This window comes from Scyliorhinus torazame, chromosome 10 (assembly GCF_047496885.1).
Source record: "Scyliorhinus torazame isolate Kashiwa2021f chromosome 10, sScyTor2.1, whole genome shotgun sequence".
Classification (NCBI taxonomy): Eukaryota; Metazoa; Chordata; class Chondrichthyes; order Carcharhiniformes; family Scyliorhinidae; genus Scyliorhinus; species Scyliorhinus torazame.
Genome location: NC_092716.1, coordinates 29,150,217 through 29,169,477, shown reverse-complemented (window position 1 = coordinate 29,169,477; position 19,261 = coordinate 29,150,217). Strand labels below are relative to the sequence as shown.

The following is a 19,261-nucleotide window of genomic DNA, read 5'->3' as shown; positions in this document are numbered from 1 at the left end:
TTCTATCCCTCATTTTCACAGGGACATGTCTGTCCTGCACTCTAATCAACCTTTCCTTAAAAGACTCCCACATTTCAAATGTGGATTTACCCTTAAACAGCTGCTCCCAATCCACATTCCCTAGCTCCTGCCGAATTTTGTTATACTTGGCCTTTCCCCAATTTAGCACTCTTCCTTTAGGACCACTCTCGTCTTTGTCCATGAGTATTCTAAAACTTACGGAATTGTGATCGCTATTCCCAAAGTAATCACCGACTGAAACTTCAACCACCTGGCCGGGATCATTCCCCAATACCAGGTCCAGTATGTCCCCTTCCCGAGTTGGACTATTTACATACTGCTCTAAAAAACTCTCCTGGATGCTCCTTACAAATTCTGCTCCATCTACGCCTCCAACACTACATGAGTCCCATTCAATGTTGGGGAAGTTAAAATCTCCCATCACCACCATCCTATTGCTCCTACATTTTTCTATAATCTGTCTACATATTTGTACCTCTACTTCACACTCGCTTTTGGGAGGCCTGTAGTAAAGTCCCAACAATGTTACTGCACTCTTCCTATTTCTTAGCTCTACCCATATTGCCTCAGTGCTCAAATCCTCCATCGTGCCCTCCTTAACCACAGCTGTGATATCATCTCTGACCAGTAATGCAACTCCTCCACCCCTTTTACCTCCCTCTCTATCCCTCCTGAAGCATCTATACCCTGGGATATTTAGTTGCCAGCCTTGCCCTTCCCTCAACCAAGTCTCAGTAATACCAATAACATCATATTCCCAGGTACTAATCCAAGCCCTAAATTCATCTGCCTTACCTGCTACACTTCTCACATTGAAACAAATGCACCTCAGACCACCTGTCCCTTTGCGTTCATTATCTCTTCCCTGTCTACTCTCCCCCTTAGTCACATTGAGTTTATTATCTAGTACCTTACTGGCTTTAGTTGCTGCCTCTTTACTGACCTCTAACTTCCTAATCTGGTTCCCATCCCCCTGCCACATTAGTTTAAAACCTCCCCAACAGTTCTAATTTTATTTTGCACAATGCATCACAGATTATTGAGGCACAGATCTGACGCCTTGAATTGTTGTGGTCAAATGCTCAAGAGATGAATAGTTTTGCATAATCAACTTTATTCTCCATCAGCAATTAGTAAAGTTGAATATCGAACTATGCAAACTCAGTCCTTTGAGTAAGAACAGGACCAAATGTTTCCTAGTTTAGGAGATTGGTGATTTGCTTCAGACCCTCCCTCATGCCTTATTGTAACGTTCTAAGACATCTTTGTGGGGACAAGGTCCCTCAATTAAATATTTCATTCAGATTCTAGCTGCCCCTTAGGATAATAAAAATACAGCAACACAAACCAAGGAGACAATGTGGTTTCTTGCGCCCAACATTTTTACAGAGATTTTCTCTCCATCCCATGCATCTACTTATCCGCGCTAAGTAACTGTAATGTTCTAGATTGTCAAAGGTTAAAACATTTACAGATTATCTACAATAATGTACTTTAATTCTATCCATGTTTTCATTACTTATTCATGACAAATATAGTGAGCTGAGTTTTTGTAGTGGTAATGATGGTGAAAGTGTCAGTGTTCGCTGTCTTTACTCCACTGAGAGTGACAATAGTCTGGGGAGCCTGCAAATGCACTGAATCTGCTGCTCTGTCAAGTGTCTGATACAGGCTCTCACAGGCTGCTGTTCCCAGAACAAACATTGACAAAACTTTCCACTTCTGAGCTGTCAGACATGCTGTAAAAATCCTTGTAAATGTTGCACCTTCTTGAATGCGGTGTAACTGGATTTTTAACAGTTTACTAATTTCACAGATCCTGTTAAACACCCTCACTGGCCCTGAAAAATTGATATTTTTGTGGAAAGTCAAATGTCTCGAAAAGCAAAAAAGTAATCCATATTTTTAAATTCAAAAAGCATATTTTTCCTTTTTTTTTAAAACAAAAGTACCTTTATTTTAAATTCTAACTTAATCCAATCATAAACATTTACTTTGCTCTCTGAAATTTTAAGTAGAACTGAACGATGTTAAGTGTTTTTTAATTTCCTGGTGTGCTTTCTGTGAATACTTCAATGTGGTTGGCTGTTTACCTGCTTGGTGCCAAGGGAAGAGATTCTGTGGTTTGATATCATCAACAAAGGGGTAAACCATGTACAGGGATCACTAGATCTTTGTGGATGGCTTTCTGTGAGGTCAGTGACGAGGGCCCTTGCATTACTGCTAACTGCAAAATTTAGGCCAGTATAATCTGATTTTGGGGATAGGGATCTTGGTGTTCATTAGTATTGGGAAATGGAATATTTGCATATACTTTTTCCCAGTGTTGGAATTCTGGGCGTCATTCTCCGACCCCCCGCCGGGTCGGAGAATGGCCGTTGGCCGCCGTGAATCCCGCCCCCGCCCCCGCCGAAGTCTCCGCTCCCGGAGATTGGGCGGGGGCGGGAATCCGGCCGCGCCGGTTGGCGGGACCCCCCGCTGGATTCTCCGGCCCGGATGGGCCGAAGTCCCGCCCAGGAATTGCCTGTCCCGCCGGCGTAAATCAAACCTGGTATTTACCGGCGGGACCAGGCGGCGTGGGCGGGCTCCGGGGTCCTGGGGGGGGGCGCGGGGCGATCTGACCCCGGGGGGTGCCCCCACGGTGGCCTGGCCCGCGATCGGGGCCCACCGATCCGCGGGCGGGCCTGTGCCGAGGGGGCACTCTTTCCCTTCCGCCTCCGCCACGGCCTCCACCATGGCGGAGGCGGAAGTGACTCTCTCCACTGCGCATGCGCGGGAAACTGACAGCGGCCGCTGACGCTCCCGCGCATGCGCTGGGAAACTGACAGCGGCCGCTGACGCTCCCGCGCATGCGCCGCATTTCCGCGCCAGCTGGCGGGGCAACAAACGCCATTTCCGCCAGCTGGCGGGGCGGAAATCCCTCCGGCGTCGGCCTAGCCCCTCAATGTTGGGGCTAGGCCGCCAAAGATGCGGAGACTTCCGCACCTTTTTGCCGGCGCGATGCCCGTCTGATTTGCGCCGGCTTTGGCGCCAGTCGGCGGGCATCCCGCCATTGGGGGAGAATTTCGCCCCAGGTATTCACGGCTCAGGGTTTAAAATGCTGCGAAAGATTGGATGTGGAATACAAACTGTACTGGAACAAAGTTGCCTAGCTTTAATCTCAGTTGAACTTCTTGTCTTGGGCAGTCACTCAGGGTCGAGGATGACTTGCTTCCAATCCGCGGAGGAGGGTACTGCGGTGGCTGCACAGTCCGATCCTAGATCCGGAGACTTTGCCACAGGTTTGGCAGGTGGTTTTTGATAGGGTGCGTGGGACACTCTGGATTTCGCGTTCTCTTTCCGCTGTTTCCGCTTAGCCTCCGCATGCTCCACCCTACGATGCTCGAGGTGATTTCCGCCTTCGCGGATACTTCTTCTGCAGTTTGTATGTTGTAACGCAAGTGATTCCCAAATGTTGATAGGGATGTTGCATTTATTTAGGGAGGCTTTCAGAGTGTCTTTGTAGCATTTCCTCTGCCCTCCTAGTGATTTCTTGCCATTGCGAGCTCAGAGTAGAGCACCGGATTTCTTGTGTTGAGCATGAGGACAATGTGGCCCACCCATCACAGTTGTTCGAGCATGACCAGTGCCTCGATACTGGGGATATTGGCTTGTGAGAGGACGCTCACATTGGTACCAGTGGGTTTAAAGGATTTTGAGGAGGAAACATTGATGGTATCTCTCCAGGGATCTGAGGTGCCTTCTGTACATTGTCCATGTTTCTGATGAGGCCGTGGAGCGCGGCAGTTCTGGTGCTGGATTTGAAGTCTCGCTCTTCGAAACTTTGTTCCTCAGGTGTATTAAGACTGCACTGGTGCATTAGAGTCAATGCTGGATTTCATCGCCAATGCCTGCTCATGCCGAGAGGAGGCTCCTGTGGTATGGGAAATGACCCACATTGTCCAGAGGCTTAACGTGGATCTGGATTGTCGGAGGACAGTTTTGTCTGGCAAGATTGGGTTGGTAGAGAACCTTGGAGGAAATAACAGAGGCAGAGAAGACAAGATCACAGAGGGATTCTAAAATAAAGTCTGTATCTTAAAATGAAGTCATAGGAAGCCATGGCTTGGTGAGGACAAGGTAACTTGAGGTGTCGGCCTTGGCGTGAGTGAAGGCAGCTTCCTGTACGACTTACAGTTTAAGAATAGTAGAAGGAGGAGGTAGCTTATGCTGGATCGGTCACCAACAGAGACGTGGTCGAATCCAGAGGTGAAAAGGTGGAATGTGATGTTGACATTTACAGGCAGTGGACAGCATGGTCACCATATCCAGCGGGGAGCCTATCTCCTAAAAAAGAGATTACCACCACCTGATGCAACAACCTGAACCTCCTCAAGCACCGCTGTTCCGACATGTCAAGGAAATGCAGCCTCTGCCTGTACGCCCTGTACCCCCAGGTACATGGTACATACTCGTGCGACTCGGCATACGTTGTCTACCGCATACGCTGCAGGAAAGGATGTCCCGAAGCGTGGTACATTGGCGAGACCATGCAGACGCTGCGACAACGGATGAACGGACATCGCGCGACAATCGCCAGGCAGGAATGTTCCCTTCCACGGTAGCACAGTGGTTAACACAGTTGCTTCACAGCTCCAGGGTCCCAGGTTCGATTCCTGGCTTGGTCACTGTCTGTACAGAGTCTGCACGTTCTCCCCGTGTCTGCGTGGGTTTCCTCCGGGTGCTCCGGTTTCCTCCCACAGTCCAAAGATGTGCAGGTTAGGTGGATTGGCCATGAAATATTGCCCTTAGTGTCCCAAAAAGTTAGGTGGGGTTACTGGGTGAAGGGGATAGGGTTGAAGTGTGGGCTTAAGTAGTGTGCCCTTTCCAAGAGCCATTGCAGACTCGATGGGCCGAATGGCCTCCTTCTGCCTGTACATTCTATGATTCTTCCAGTCGGGGAGCACTTCAGCAGTCAAGGGCAATCAGCCTCTGATCTTCGGGTAAATGTTCTCCAAGGCGGCCTTCAGGACGCGCGACAACGCAAAATCGCCGAGCAGAAACTTATAGCCAAGTTCCGCACACATGAGTACGGCCTCAACCGGAACCTTGGATTCGTTATATTCACCCCCCCCACCATCTGGCCTGGGCTTGCAAAATCCTACCAACAGTCTTGCTTGAGACAATTCACACCTCTTCAACCTGTGATGATACCTCTCTCCAGTTGCTCCGTCTGGACCTGTAAAGACTTAATTACCTGCAAAGACGCGCATTCAAAGTATCGTCTTGTATCATTGAATTTGTCGATATATAAGTTTCTGGAGCCCACCTCTTCATTCACCTGAGGAAGGAGCAGTGCTCCGAAAGCTAGTGATTCAAAACAAACCTGTTGGACTTTAATCTGGAGTTGTAAGACTTCTTACTGTGTACGCCCTGTGTTATGGGCAGTGCCACCTGTGAGCTGCAGTGCTCTGCTGCCCTCCTCTCTGCTGTCCAGGTGCTGGTCTCTGAACAACTCGAAACTGCTCGAATGAGTAACTAAAAGGCTTTTATTATTAAAATATCCACTTCTATTTCTTTGGCATTATCATGCTTCAGATTTTAAAAATATATTCTTTTAAAATATTTTGGACTTTAATGTTTAGTGGGCAGCACGGTAGCATTGTGGATAGCACAATTGCTTCACAGCTCCAGGGTCCCAGGTTTGATTCCGGCTTGGGTCACTGTCTGTGTGGAGTCTGCACATCCTCCCCGTGTGTGCGTGGGTTTCCTCCGGGTGCTCCGGTTTCCTCCCACAGTTCAAAGATGTGCAGGTTAGGTGGTTTGGCCATGATAAATTGCCCTCAGTGTCCAAAAAAAAAGGTTAGGTGGGGTTACTGGCTTACGCAAATAGGGTGGAGGTGTGGGCTTAAGTAGGGTATTCTTTCCAAGGGCCGGTGTAGACTCCATGGGCCAAATGGCCTCCTTCTGCACTGTAAATTCTATGCCTTTTCTTTGCTCTTCCAGAGTAGCAACTCCATCTATAAGTCAGCTTTCGGAGTCTGTGCTTTGGGGCACAAGGAACAGAAACAAATTTCTAAATTACAAAAACCCTGTTGCACTTAGTGATTGCTATTTCAGCTTTTTGTGGCCATTAGCTTTCATATATATATTGCCAGGATGAACCAAGGTTTCTCTGACCTGTAGAAGTGTGTTAACAATTGATAAGGTGGCTCACCACCACTTTCTCAAGGGCAATCAGGAATGGGCTTTGCCAGAGATTCCTCACAAGTTGTGAATGAATAAAAATGTATTGCCGCTGGACGAAAGCTCTTAAAAGTTTGAAATCTCAGAAGTAGCAAGGTATTTACATGGCACATGTGCAGAGTACAGCACACAGAACTAAGACAAACAGCAAAGGGGGCCGAATTGGATGTCAGACACACATTCAGGATGGTAATCAGAGTATGAGTGCAGAGTTCATCATTTTCAAAACAGAAACTCAGATTGCATCTTCGTGATCAGTCCTTTGTGTCTTCGGTTTTTATCTTATATTGGGTGTGTTAATTTATTGGTCTATTTTTGTGCCAACCCATCAAAGCACATGTCAACAGTTAATGTGCTTCATATCCAAGCATGATACAGTGCACATTGAAATGCTTTTAAAAAATACTACTCCTGCATTCTTTAGCACCTTTAGTCCATATTGCAATGCAATTACCTCCTCCTCCGATCTGGCTAGTGGACAGTTAAAATTGCCCATATTACCTGGTTGCAATGGGAGATGACAGTAGCTGACTCTTCCTGATTTTAAGCGACTCAACTGATGTCATCAGAACACGATTGCGGTTCTAACTGTCTTGAGTCGGAAGTCAGAGTTACATAGAAACGTATAAAAGGAGGATAGGCCATTCATTATGATCATGGCTGATCATCCAACTCAGCAACCTGTTCCCGCTCTCCCCCATTTCCTCTGATCCCTTTAGCCCAAGAGGTAGGCCAAACTCCTTCTTGAACACATATAATGTTTTTGTGGTAGCATGGGCCATTTAAGGGGCGAACTCTCACCGACCATATGACCGGCTTAGGGCCTATCGTGCCTGAGCGGGCGAACCCCGACCAATGGAGAAAAAGCCCAGAGCCCTGGGACCAGGGGCCCGGGCAATGTGGACCAAGGAGTCATAGAGTGAAGACCTGTTTCAGAGACCTCTGTGCCTGTATATAGTTCTCCTTTCCACCTTTCTTACCTCACAGGGATTTCAACTTAAATTCCACCCAAAGATGTGCAGGGTAAGTGGATTGGTCATGCTAAATTGCCCCTTAATTGGAATTTTTGTTTTAAATATATTAAATTAGATCCAGTAAAATAAAGCTTAACTCTGTTACCACCTTACACAAGTGGCAGTCAAACAATGTCATACAAGTGCACTGCTACATTTGTTGCTGACGTGATGAGACATTAAAGCAAATTTATCTGTTCAGATTAATCTAAAAGATGCCAATGGTGCCCTCCGAATGAGAACAGGGCATTCTTCGTGTGTCCCATCTAATACCACCAAAACAGATTTTCTGATCATTATCAAATGACTGTGGGATCTTGTTGCTTGCAAATTGGCTGCTGGATTTGCCTGCATTACGCCAGGGACTACACTCCAAAAGTACTTCATTTGGACTTGCCGACGTCATGAAAGACACTAGACGGGATTTGTGCCCCCGCCGGCAGCGGGATTCTCCATCCCGCCAGCCGGCCAATGGGGTTTCCCCACGCCGTCAGGAAATCCCCGAACGTGAGTGCATTGCTGGCACAATAGAGAATCACGCCAGTGGAGAATATAGCCCACCATATAAATTGCAAGTTATTTCTCTCTCGCCAATATTGCAGAAGGGAAATACAATCTGTTCACAATTTATCAATATCTTCCTACTTTCAGTTATGTCTTACATAAAAATACACTAACCATTTGAAAGATAACTAACCTATCACAGCATTTTTCAGTGCCTGGGGGCATCTTTGAAATACCATAAATGAACAAGAGGGAGACAACTTAATGAATAGAATTTGCAGGCATTTTGCAGCCATGGCACCATCCCTGTCAATAGTTCATTTGAAATCCAGTCTTCGCTTGGCTTCTTTGGTGACTCCATTCAGTGATTAGCTGAGTCATAAGACATGAAAGTCCTGCATTGATCCTTGCAAGGTGCTGACTTTGTTGATCTCAAGCAAGATGATCTTAAGCTTTCAGCATGCCTTGCTGACCGAAGGAAATAATGTTGGGCTTTCTAGGAAGTGTGTGCGTGTGAGAATGAACATTGGTCTTGGTGGCATTGACAGTCATGGTCCACTGTCCAAAATTGTCTGAAATCCACTGACTGTTTCGGCAACTTATTCTGCTACAGCAAGGAGTTAGTGCTTTAGGAGCGGAGAGAAGAAAATAAACTCTACGGAGAAAAATTGTTCAGGGTGTATGTTACCTCAGAAGGCATATAATGAGATATACTTCAGTAAACTTTATATAGCCTTTATAATTACCCACTTAATCTAGTAGATAGCTGCTGTATCCGTAAAAGTAATTGCCTGTAGTTTGAAATGTTTTATCCACAGGAGTAATGCTGGTGACATTTAATACCAATTGTGGAATAAACCATGATTCTTGTCAAGTGGACCTTTGTTTATATCAGATTTAAAAAAAATCTACTCCAAGGATTTTAAGTATGTTATCAATCAGAGTTACCAAAGAGTGACTTGATTGCACGTTTATGAAGGTCAAAGGCTCCTCTGTACAAGAAAGCAGATTATGTGGAAGGCTTGAAGACGGCACACAGCTCTTTGCAGTTTCGGGAAGCGATAATGTGGCAGAGAGTGCTGCTGTTGAATGTCAGGGGCATTAAATCTCACTCATTTGCCATAGCTTCATTTTCCTGGGATTTCCACCACAGGTACAGGGCATGGATCGAAGAACCCATGTGAAAATTCACTCTCAGCGTCTCTGAAGTTGCAGATTCTAATTCTGTAAGCCCCTACAGCCAGAGAAATGAATTCAGCAGTATCTCCATTGCAAGGCAATCATTGTTCTTTTATAGAGTAATTTAAATCAATATGGGGTCATGAGCTATTAAACAGCTTCTGGAGGTAGTAAAGAGTAACCTGTGAAATTTTCAATTTAAAACTGGGGTTCTTTCTTTGTCGCTGTTACTCTTGGTTCCCAATGCCTTGATTTTAAAATTCCCATCATTATTTGCAAATCCCTTCCATAGCCCCTCACCCATCCTCATCTTTGTAATCTTAGGACGGCTTGTGGCACAATGGTTAGCTCTGGGACTGTGGCACTGAGGACCCGGGTTCGAATCCCGGCCCTGGGTCATTGTCTGTGTGGAGTTTGCACATTCTCCCCATGTCTGCGTGGGTTTCACCCCCACAACCCAAAGATGTGCAGGTTAGGTGGATTGGCCACACTAAATTGCCCCTGAATTGGAAAAAAAAAAAATTGGGTACTGGAAATTTAAAAAAAAATCTTTGTAATCTTTGTAACCCACCAAGATATCTGTACTCCTCCAATTTTGGTCTCTTCCGCCTTCCTGGTTTTAATGGCTCCCGAGGTGGCTGTGCCTTCAGCTGCTCTCGAATTCCCTCCCTAAATCTCTATACTGGATTGGATTGGATTGGATTTGTTTATTGTCACATGTACCGAGGTACAGTGAAAAGTATTTTTCTGCGGGCAGCTCAACAGATCATTAAATACATGGGAATAAAAGAAAATACATAATAGGGCAACATGTACAATGTAACTACATAAGCACTGGCATCAGATGAAGCATACAGGGTGTAGTGTTAATGAGGTCAGTCCATAAGAAGGTCATTTAGGAGTCTGGTGACAGTGGGGATGAAGCTGTTTTTGAGTCTGTTCGTGCGTGTTCTCAGACTTCTGTATCTCCTGCCCGATGGAAGAAGTTGGAAGAGTGAGTAAGCCGGGTGGGAGGGATCTTTGATTATGCTGCCCGCTTTCCCCAGGCAGTGGGAGGTGTAGATGGAGTCAATGGATGGGAGGCAGGTTCGTGTGATGGACTGGGCGGTGTTCACTACTCTCTGAAGTTTCTTGCGGTCCTGGGCCGAGCAGTTGCCATACCAGGCTGTGATGCAGCCCGATAGGATGCTTTCTATGGTGCATCTGTAAATGTTGGTAAGGGTTGATGTGGACATGCCGAATTTCCTTAGTTTCCTGAGGAAGAATAGGCGCTGTTGTGCTTTCTTGGTGGTAGCGTCGACGTGGGTGGACCAGGACAGATTTTTGGAGATGTGCACCCCGAGGAATTTGAAACTGCTATCCATCTCCACCTCGGCCCCGTTGATACTGACAGGGGTGTGTACAGTACTTTGCTTCCTGAAGTCAATGAACAGCTCTTTAGTTTTGCTGGCATTGAGGGAGAGATTGTTGTCGCTACACTACTCCACTAGGTTCTCTATCTCCCGCCTGTATTCTGACCCGTCGTTATTCGAGATCCGGCCCACTATGGTCGTATCGCCAGCAAACTTGTAGATGGAGTTGGGACCAAATTTTGCCACGCAGTCGTGTGTGTACAGGGAGTAGAGTAGGGGGCTAAGTACGCAGCCTTGCGGGGCCCTGGTGTTGAGGACTTTTGTGGAGCAGGTGTTGTTGTTCATTTTTACTGATTGTGGTCTGTTGGTCAGAAAATCGAGGATCCAGTTGCAGAGTGGGGAGCCAAGTCCTAGGTTTTGGAGCTTTGATATGAGCTTGGCTGGGATTATGGTGTTGAAGGCGGAGCTGTAGTCAGTAAATAGGAGTCTGATGTAGGAGTCCTTGTTTTCGAGATGCTCTAGGGATGAGTGTAGAGCCAGGGAAATGGCGTCTGATGTGGACCGGTTGCAGCGTTCTGCGAATTGCAGTGGATCAAGGCGGTCTGGGAGTATGGAGGTGATGCGCTTCATGATCAACCTCTCGAAGCACTTCATTACGACTGAAGTCAGGGCCACTGGTCGGTAGTCATTGAGGCACGTTGCCTGGTTCTTCTTTGGCACCGGTATGATGGTGGTCTTCTTGAAGCAGGTGGGGACCTCGGAGTGGAGTAGGGACAGGTTAAAGATGTCCGCGAATATCTCTGCCAGCTGGTCCACGCAGGCTCTGAGTGCACGACCAGGGATCCCGTCCGGGCCCGTCACCTTCCGAGGGTTCACTTTCAGGAAGGCCAATCTGACTTTGGAATCTGTGATGGTGGGTATGGGTGAATTATGGGCTGCTGGGGCACTCGCCAGCGGATTGTTGGTTACCTGCTGGAACCGAGCATAGAATGCATTGAGTTCATCGTGGAGGGGTGCGCTGCTGCCAGAGATACTGTTCGACTTCGCTTTGTAGCCCGTTATGTTGTTTAGTCCTTGCCACAACCGCCGAGAGTCTGTCTGTGACTCTAGCGAGGTTTGATATTCTCTCTTGGCATCTCGGATGGCTTTGCGGAGGTCGTACCAGGATTTCTTGTATAGGTCAGGATCGTCTATTTCCACCTCGCTTTAAGATGATGCACAAAACCTACCCCTTTGACCAAGCTTTCGATATCTACCTTTATACTTCCATATGTGGCTCAGTATCAAACATTGTTTGATGGTGCTCCTGTGAAATACTTTGGGATATTCTATTACATTACAAATGCTACAGCCATTTTAGTTTTAGCGTAATTTGAAAAACAACTGATTTGATCCCGAGACAGTAATGCTTCTTGTTTAGCAAGAGTGATTGATTATTGTGATTGAGTAATAAACAGACCTGACTATCTGCCTGTGTGCCTTCCTTATGAATGGAAACTCTAGGACTCGAGCTCAACGTAGTGAGCATTGATGGAAGGTCTTTTTGTTTTATTAAGTCGTTGCACTTAATCATAGTCATGATAAACGATAAAATAAAGTTTTATTTTAAATCTGGTAAAACTCTGAAGTAGGCTACAAATTAAGATACATCAAAAAGGCAATGTGAGAGTTTAATGTGTGAATTTAATGATAAGTTTGTACGCAATATGTTATTAGCATAGTTTTCATTTCTTTAAGCCATTGCTGCTGATCTGTTTCTTGATTTACACCAGATACTCTGCATTTCAATACTTGCAGTTAAAAGATGGGGTGAAAGGTACCTTCAGCAGAGGGGGGAATGGGGGCGCAAAATGAGTGGTAGAAAATAAGCTACCACTCATTGAATTCCCATTTTCCTTTTCTACTGCCTCTTGTGCACATGTTGAAGTTAGATTTCACCCCCAGATTTTTTTTAAATGATAGAGGATCAGGTGGGGAACTGTTGAGGCTGAGACATACACCGTATTAATAAGGTTAAGGAGCTGAGTGAAAATCCTGGAATCTGAAAAGGTTGTGAAGGCGAAGATGTGGAGCTCAGCACTCTGCAGCAATACTGGGGCGACAGGTGAAATGCATCATGAGTGGGAGCTGAAGATCATTGGCAAAAGAACCAGAGGGGAGTTAAGAGATGAGGAGAATTGGTTTTACGCATCGAGTTGCTGTGATCCGGAATGCTGGGCAGGTGGGAGCAGATTCAATAGTAACTTTCGAAAGGAAATAATTGGTTGTATGTCTCAACCCCAATTTGCAAGTCTGTGGGAAAAGCGAGTGGGTCTAATTACACAGCTCCATCAAAGCACAGGCATAGGCATGATGGGCTTTGTGGCCTCTTACTGTGTTATTAACCCCAGAAAGGTGATGAATTGGGTGATGCGGGATGTTAATTTGATTTTAAACCTCCAGCTCATTTTTACCCATTCTTATCTCCTTACATCTCGATGAAGTGACTTGGAATATTTTTCTATGTTAAAGATGCTATATAGAATGCAAGTCGCTGTAATTGCTGTTTCATATTGTGAATATAAATTTGCATTTCACAAATCACATTACCTGAATGCGGCATAATAATTTTCCTTTCTTTAAATCCCTTTTCCAGTGTGAAGATGGTGCTGTTGTGGACTGTTGGTGATATCTTTAAGACAACGTACTTCATCACTAATGCAGCTCCAGTACAATTCTGGGTTTGTGGAACTGTTCAGATTTGCATTGACATTGCAATTTTCCTTCAGGTATTCATTTATGGGCAAGGAGAGCATGAAAAATACATCTAACAAGACTGCATAGTGACACAGAATAACTGCCTGGGCTGTATAATACTGTGCACAGTGTGGCTAGAATATTTTTTCCTTCCCATTTCTGTCGAAGAATATATCCTGTGCTGTGAAATTATTTACAGCAGCTAAAGTGCCTTAACCAAAGAAAACATTTCTTGTGATAATTTCTTTCCTACAGGATGCATTCTGTCTAAAGTCTCCAAATCCACAACCAAACTGCACCTCCAACGTGCAGTGGGAAGAGGTAACTTTAAATGTCTTTTATGATTTAGCTCTCAGCAAGGATAGACAAACAAGAACGGCAGCAACAAAAACAGAGAAGTAGGCACCTTGTTGAAAGCAGACAGTGAGGTCTGATAGGATGACTTGCTGGAATATAGGAATGGTTCTAAAAAAACTACTCAAGCCTTCACATCATATTCATTTTGTATTATAGTCTAAAATTTCTGTGTACAGGTTGGTGGTGGGAGCTTTACTCACTGCGAATGCGTAGTCTGTCCTTTTGTACTATGAACAGGTGATGGGCTCAGTTCCCCACCGTCAGTCCATATTCAGAAAAAGACTCCCTTTTAAATCGTTTCATACTTTCTGACAAATGTTTAAAATCTAAATACAACTGATGCTGATTGTATAAGCTTTACAGCGTTCCGTGTGTCACACTGTTATGGGTCAGGGTTTAGAGAACCCCAAAGTGTATCATGTAGTTCACCTGACCCACAACTTTTAATAGATTGTGGTATGGGGAGCAAACGGCTCACTCTACAGGCATGGTACAGCAGAAATGGACCAGTGTTTTTAAAAACAAAACAATGTTTATTCTATGAACTCAAGTTAAACTTTTTAAAACAAACAGTGAATATCTTAGCAACCATTAATTCAAAGATTAGCCCCAAAGAATACAACACTAAGTAACCTGTATGCTGTCCTTTTACACCCAAAGGACTGAACAAACCTTTAAACAGAAGCACATCAGAGTTTACATTCAATACTGAAAACATTTATAATTCTGAATTCACCAAATGATTAAGAGATAGTCCTTCATGGCAGAGAGCTCAACAATACAGCTGCTTTGGCTGACTTCAGCTGCAACACACTGAAACCAAAAAGACACAGACACACCCAAGCTTTTCTCAAAGTGAAACTAAAAAGCAGAACCAGAGCTCAGCTCCACCCACACTCTGACATCACTGCAGTAACATGAGCAGCTAACCATTTCTTAAAGCGCCATTCTCATGACACACACGTAATGACAATACTTTAAAACCAAACTATATAGAGGAGAATTTCATTTAAAGTGATTGGGAATTCTGGGAAAGTACTGCCGATTTGAACCCTGAATCAGTGTGATCATATTTTTTCAATGGAATCTATGAAAGGATCAATTCCAGCATTTTGTTACAGGATGTTTCTTGTCTGTTGGAAACACTGAAAATAGCTTATTATTGATGTTGCTCCTACTGTTTTACAACATTTCTACTTCCCGTTTTTTAAGCCTGTGGTGGGACCAGGCGCAGAGAATCCTTAGGCTCAAATGTTTATTTAAAAAGAACAAAATGCAACAACTATGTGGCATTACTCTGGCCTGTTTCCCAAGCATTATATTGTCCAAATCAAACATATCAAGTACACAGCAAATTCAATTTGCTGTAATGTGCACTGAATGAAGCCTGTGAGTGGATAATTGGAGGAAAAGTAATCTTGAATAATGATAGTGAGAAGGATGTGTTTTATTGTTGAAAATACTAGAGTTTGGAGTATTAACATATTACTGCAAAAGTGTTTTAAATTATATTTCCAGCTTAGTAGGATTTTTTGACTATCTTAAAAGGGAATTAAGATTTCCCCTGCCAAACTGTTGTTTAAGATAAAGTTAAGGAAATTAGTTCATAAAAGCTGCGCAGTGCACCTTTCGTTTAGTTAAGCAGCTAATAATCTTATGTGAATGCGCTCATTGTCCCACATTCTTTGTAGCTGAAAGATTCTGAGTGCAAATTAACGGCCACGTTGCGCCTGGCGAGGATCCGTGCAGACCGGTTAGATCGCGGGCGAGATCCAAATCAGGTGGGCTTTGCTGGGAGCTTCTCCCCGGTTCTGTGGGCGTGTTCCCCACCGCGATCGAGTGACACTTAGTCACTTTTCCTCTCCGAGTTCCTCTCCGGGCTAGCCCACACTGGGGAGCTGGACTCGCTGGCCAGGCCGGCTCCTCAGAGATCGGGCCACCATTTTGGAAGGGTGCCCCGATCTCTCAGTGAGCCTGAGGGTCCCCCCCCCCCACCCCCGCCCCATAGCCCCCACTCACGGGCAATGCCACCCTTCACACAAATGGGCACTATCCACACACCCCTGTGAGGACACCCTCCTAGAGGGTCACCGAGGGCCTCCCTTTTCATGTCTTCCCATGCCTCCTTTCAGGCCATCCACCCTTCGGACCCCCAATCTTTCAGAGGCTCCTTCACATCCGCTCCCCCCCACCCCCCACCCATCCTTCATACACCCTTATCCCTCCTTTCATGGTCATGAGCCCCCTCAGGCCTGACCTTTGACAATGCAGTCTGGGCCTAAAAACGGCAATTGAGCTCTCCAGCTAGCATAAGCACTGATTTGCAAACTTATGCACTCTGCTCCCTGTTTCAGTTGGACAGGATACTCGCTCCTCTGGAAGCTCCATTGTGAAGATTCCATGCATCCATCCCACCTCGTAGAGCGATTTTCAATTGTTAACCACAGCCTGAACTTCAGGCGACTAGAGCAGTTAAAAATCACCCCCACTATTTCATAACATAGATGTTCAGATTCATTGGCAAGAATTATTTCTTTAGTTTGCTCCTTACGCCCATTTTAGGTTGTGAGCCTGTACAAATGGTAGGATTATGGAGTATATCCAGAGGTTATGAGGCCATCATTTGCTGATGAAGTTCAGAGCTTGGAAATCAGACAGTTGAACTTCCAACCGCATGGGACAGGCAAGTACCAGAGATATGGCCACAACGGTGTTGATGCTCACTTACTGCTTGTTAGGTGAATTGGACATTCTGAATTCTCCCTCTGTGTACCCAAACAGGCGCTAGAATGTAGCGACTAGGGGCTTTCCACAGTAACTTCATTGCAGTGTTAATGTAAGCCTACTTATGACAATGAAGATTATTATCATTATAGATATGATGTACCCTCTTACTCACCATCACAACTGTGGCACACTTAGTGCTACTGCACCAACAGTTACTGGGTTTGCAACTTGCGCATTTTGAAACTTTTGCATATGATTTTTTGGTCTGTGAATAATTGCACACGAGATTCAGCTTGGTCTTTAAAAATGTACTTAGATTGTAGAAAAAAGCAGACTCCAGCGGTGCAATGCAAAAAAATTAATATCGAGATGGTTTGTGCGTATGCCATTATAGGTGATGAAGTTTTTCCTCACCTTTCTGAAAGGCTTTATTTCCTTTTAGTCTGTGCTGTTACAGAATGTACTGCCGCTTTAATTCTCAGGTTCAGTTTTACTGAGGCCCCAGCCGGGCTGGGCGACTTTATGTTACATTATTCATCATGTTTTTTTTAATGCATGGGTCATACACTGGCAGTGAATTTACCCGGGACGTCGATGTCAATTATTGTCTGATCGATCGTTTTTGAACTGTTGCCTAATTCATGCTTCTGTACGGTGAAGATGATATCGAGATAATACAGGAATGCTGCATGTCTCTATGCAGTCCATCATTTGACATGAATTCATCATTCTTTTACCAAAGCCTATTAATAATTTAAGGATGTTGATCCTCTGAATTAACAAAATATTGTGGGCAGCACGGTAGCATAGTGGATAGCACAATTGCTTCACAGCTCCAGGGTCCCAGGTTCGATTCCGGCTTGGGTCACTGTCTGTGCGGAGTCTGCACGTCCTCCCCGTGTGTGCGTGAGTTTCCTCCGGGTGCTCCATTTTCCTCCTACAGTCCAAAGATGTGCAGGTTAGGTGGATTGGCCATGATAAATTGCCCTTAATGTCCAAAATTGCCCTTAGTGTTGGGTGGGGTTGCTGGGTTATGGGGATAGGGTGTGGAGGTGTTGACCTTGGGTAGGGCGCTCTTCTCCAAGAGCCGGTGCAGACTCGATGGGCCGAATGGCCTCCTTCTGCACTGTAAATTCTATGATTCAAATCCCTATGATTCAAACCTTTGGAAGTAACGCACATTTCTCCCACTGTGCAGAAATAGGTTTTTGGTTATTTTTTTAAATCAGTATTACCTGAAACATTTTCGTTTTATTCTTTTAAATTTTGCAACAAATACATGCCGACAGTCATTGCAGGATTGGTTTTATTAGGCATTTTGAAATTGTAGCCAGTTGCTTCAAAAACCAATCATGCAGAATGTGATATAACAGCAGTCCGGTTTAGTTCAGCTATTCATTCATATATGCACAACAGAACTTTATTTTCAGCAGCTTGTGGTAATATTAAGAGGCTTTAATATGGAACAAGACTTCTTTGAAGTCATTTTTGATACAATATACAGTCCGGAGTGATTGAACAAGCCTGTACTCGATCAGATTTCTGCTTTGAATTGTGATTTTATATATATATATTTATACTGGAGACGTCTGGGTGAATTTGAAGTAGAAACTACTCTCAGAGTGGCATTGAAGCAGCAGCAGAGTTTGAGCCAGACCTCTGTCTTTCTGCCAAGAGAAAAATGCTGCGCCACTGGACTTCAACCGCAGCTCTTTGTATGATACAAAGTACCAGTGGTGAAGCTTCATATGTAGTTCCTGTCTATGAGGTCCTCTCCAGGTCTGCCTTGAGTGGAGAGTTTCAGATCCAGTACTTAGTTACTTATAGCTTGCTAGAGGTTGCTAGAATGTGTACTTGGCAATGATGAAACTGCTACTTGTTTGATGACGTCCAGTTTTGTTTTCTTGTGCTGCCAACATCACTGGTGTCAAATCTGAAATGTTTCCAGTTGCCTCCAGTTGGATTTGGTTATGCCCCTGTAGAGTTTTTCACTGGGGTTCCACCTCGTAGTTCACTGAATTGTGCCCAAGTATAGTGCAGGGGTGTGATTTTGTGAAGAAAGCGCGTTGGTGCCTCGCTAGATGAATGGATCACCTGATTGATCTGATAGTGTGACATCTCCTCTTCCGACCCGCACTCCTTATCTGGTGACGCACCATGCCATGCTGGAAACTTCGCAACATTTCCCCTGATATGTCCACAGACATTGTAGACAAGTTTATATTGATCTGTGCAAGAAACTGCCTTTGTGTCTCTTTTTAACCTTCCGTGGCAAATATAACTTTTAAGAATGTATCTATGAATTATCCTGTTTACTTTCAAATGTCGTTTTGGAAGGAACAAAAGCTTGCATTCTACAAATGTATATTATTCTGCTAAATAGCTTAAGAATGTTCCACTTTGATGACTTGTTTAATATTTCATTGCTGATATGGAAGTAAAATATCGAAGTGTATTAAAATACTTAAATTAAAATTTGTTTCTCGTTTATTTCATATTAATGGCATTTATATATATATATATTTAAACGATTTAATCCTAATGCATATACATATGTAGGCAGATTTCTGCCTGTAAGTACAAAGGGGGCAATAATAGTAGGAGACTGCAATTATCCCATTATCAACTGGGACTCAAACAATATAAGGGGAACTGAGGGGGAAACATTCATGCAGTGGGTCCAGGTAAAATCTTTCAACCAATTAGTGACAAATCCAATGAGATGAGATGCAATTCTAGACCTAGTCTTGGGGAACGAAGAAGAGTAAGTGGGCGAAGTAACAGTTGCCGACCATATCGGGCAGAGTGATCACAATTCAGTTAGATTCAGTATTATCATGGAAAAGGACAGAGATAAAGCAGGGGTAAAAGTTTTGAACTGGGGTAAGGCAAATGTTGCAGGAATGAGAAGGGACTTGGCTGAGGTGGACTGGCTCAAACATATTGAGCTAGAGGATAAATCAGTGGAAAACCAATGGGAAGCACTAAAAAGCGAGATCCTAAAATGTACAAAGTTGACATGTTCCCTCCAAAAATATGAGTGGTACTGCCAAATCTAGACTCCTAGAATTGGTTGTCTTGAGCAACACAGGGGAAGATCAAAAATAAAAATAAAGCGTACGAAAAGCACAATGAGCTAAGCACGGC

General features: G+C 44.6%; 1 protein-coding gene across 2 annotated transcripts in view; it reads left to right on the top strand.

Moving 5' to 3' along the window:
• LOC140430435 (solute carrier family 66 member 2) overlaps positions 1-18,589 on the top strand; it is an 89,378-nt gene extending 70,789 nt beyond the window's left edge. For both annotated transcript variants that reach the window (XM_072517911.1, XM_072517910.1), the window contains one exon: positions 12,930-18,589. In XM_072517911.1, the coding sequence (XP_072374012.1) occupies positions 12,930-13,104 (175 nt within the window). In that variant the 3' untranslated portion in view covers positions 13,105-18,589. The remainder of the gene's footprint in view (positions 1-12,929) is intronic.
• The last annotated feature ends 672 nt before the right edge of the window (positions 18,590-19,261 follow it).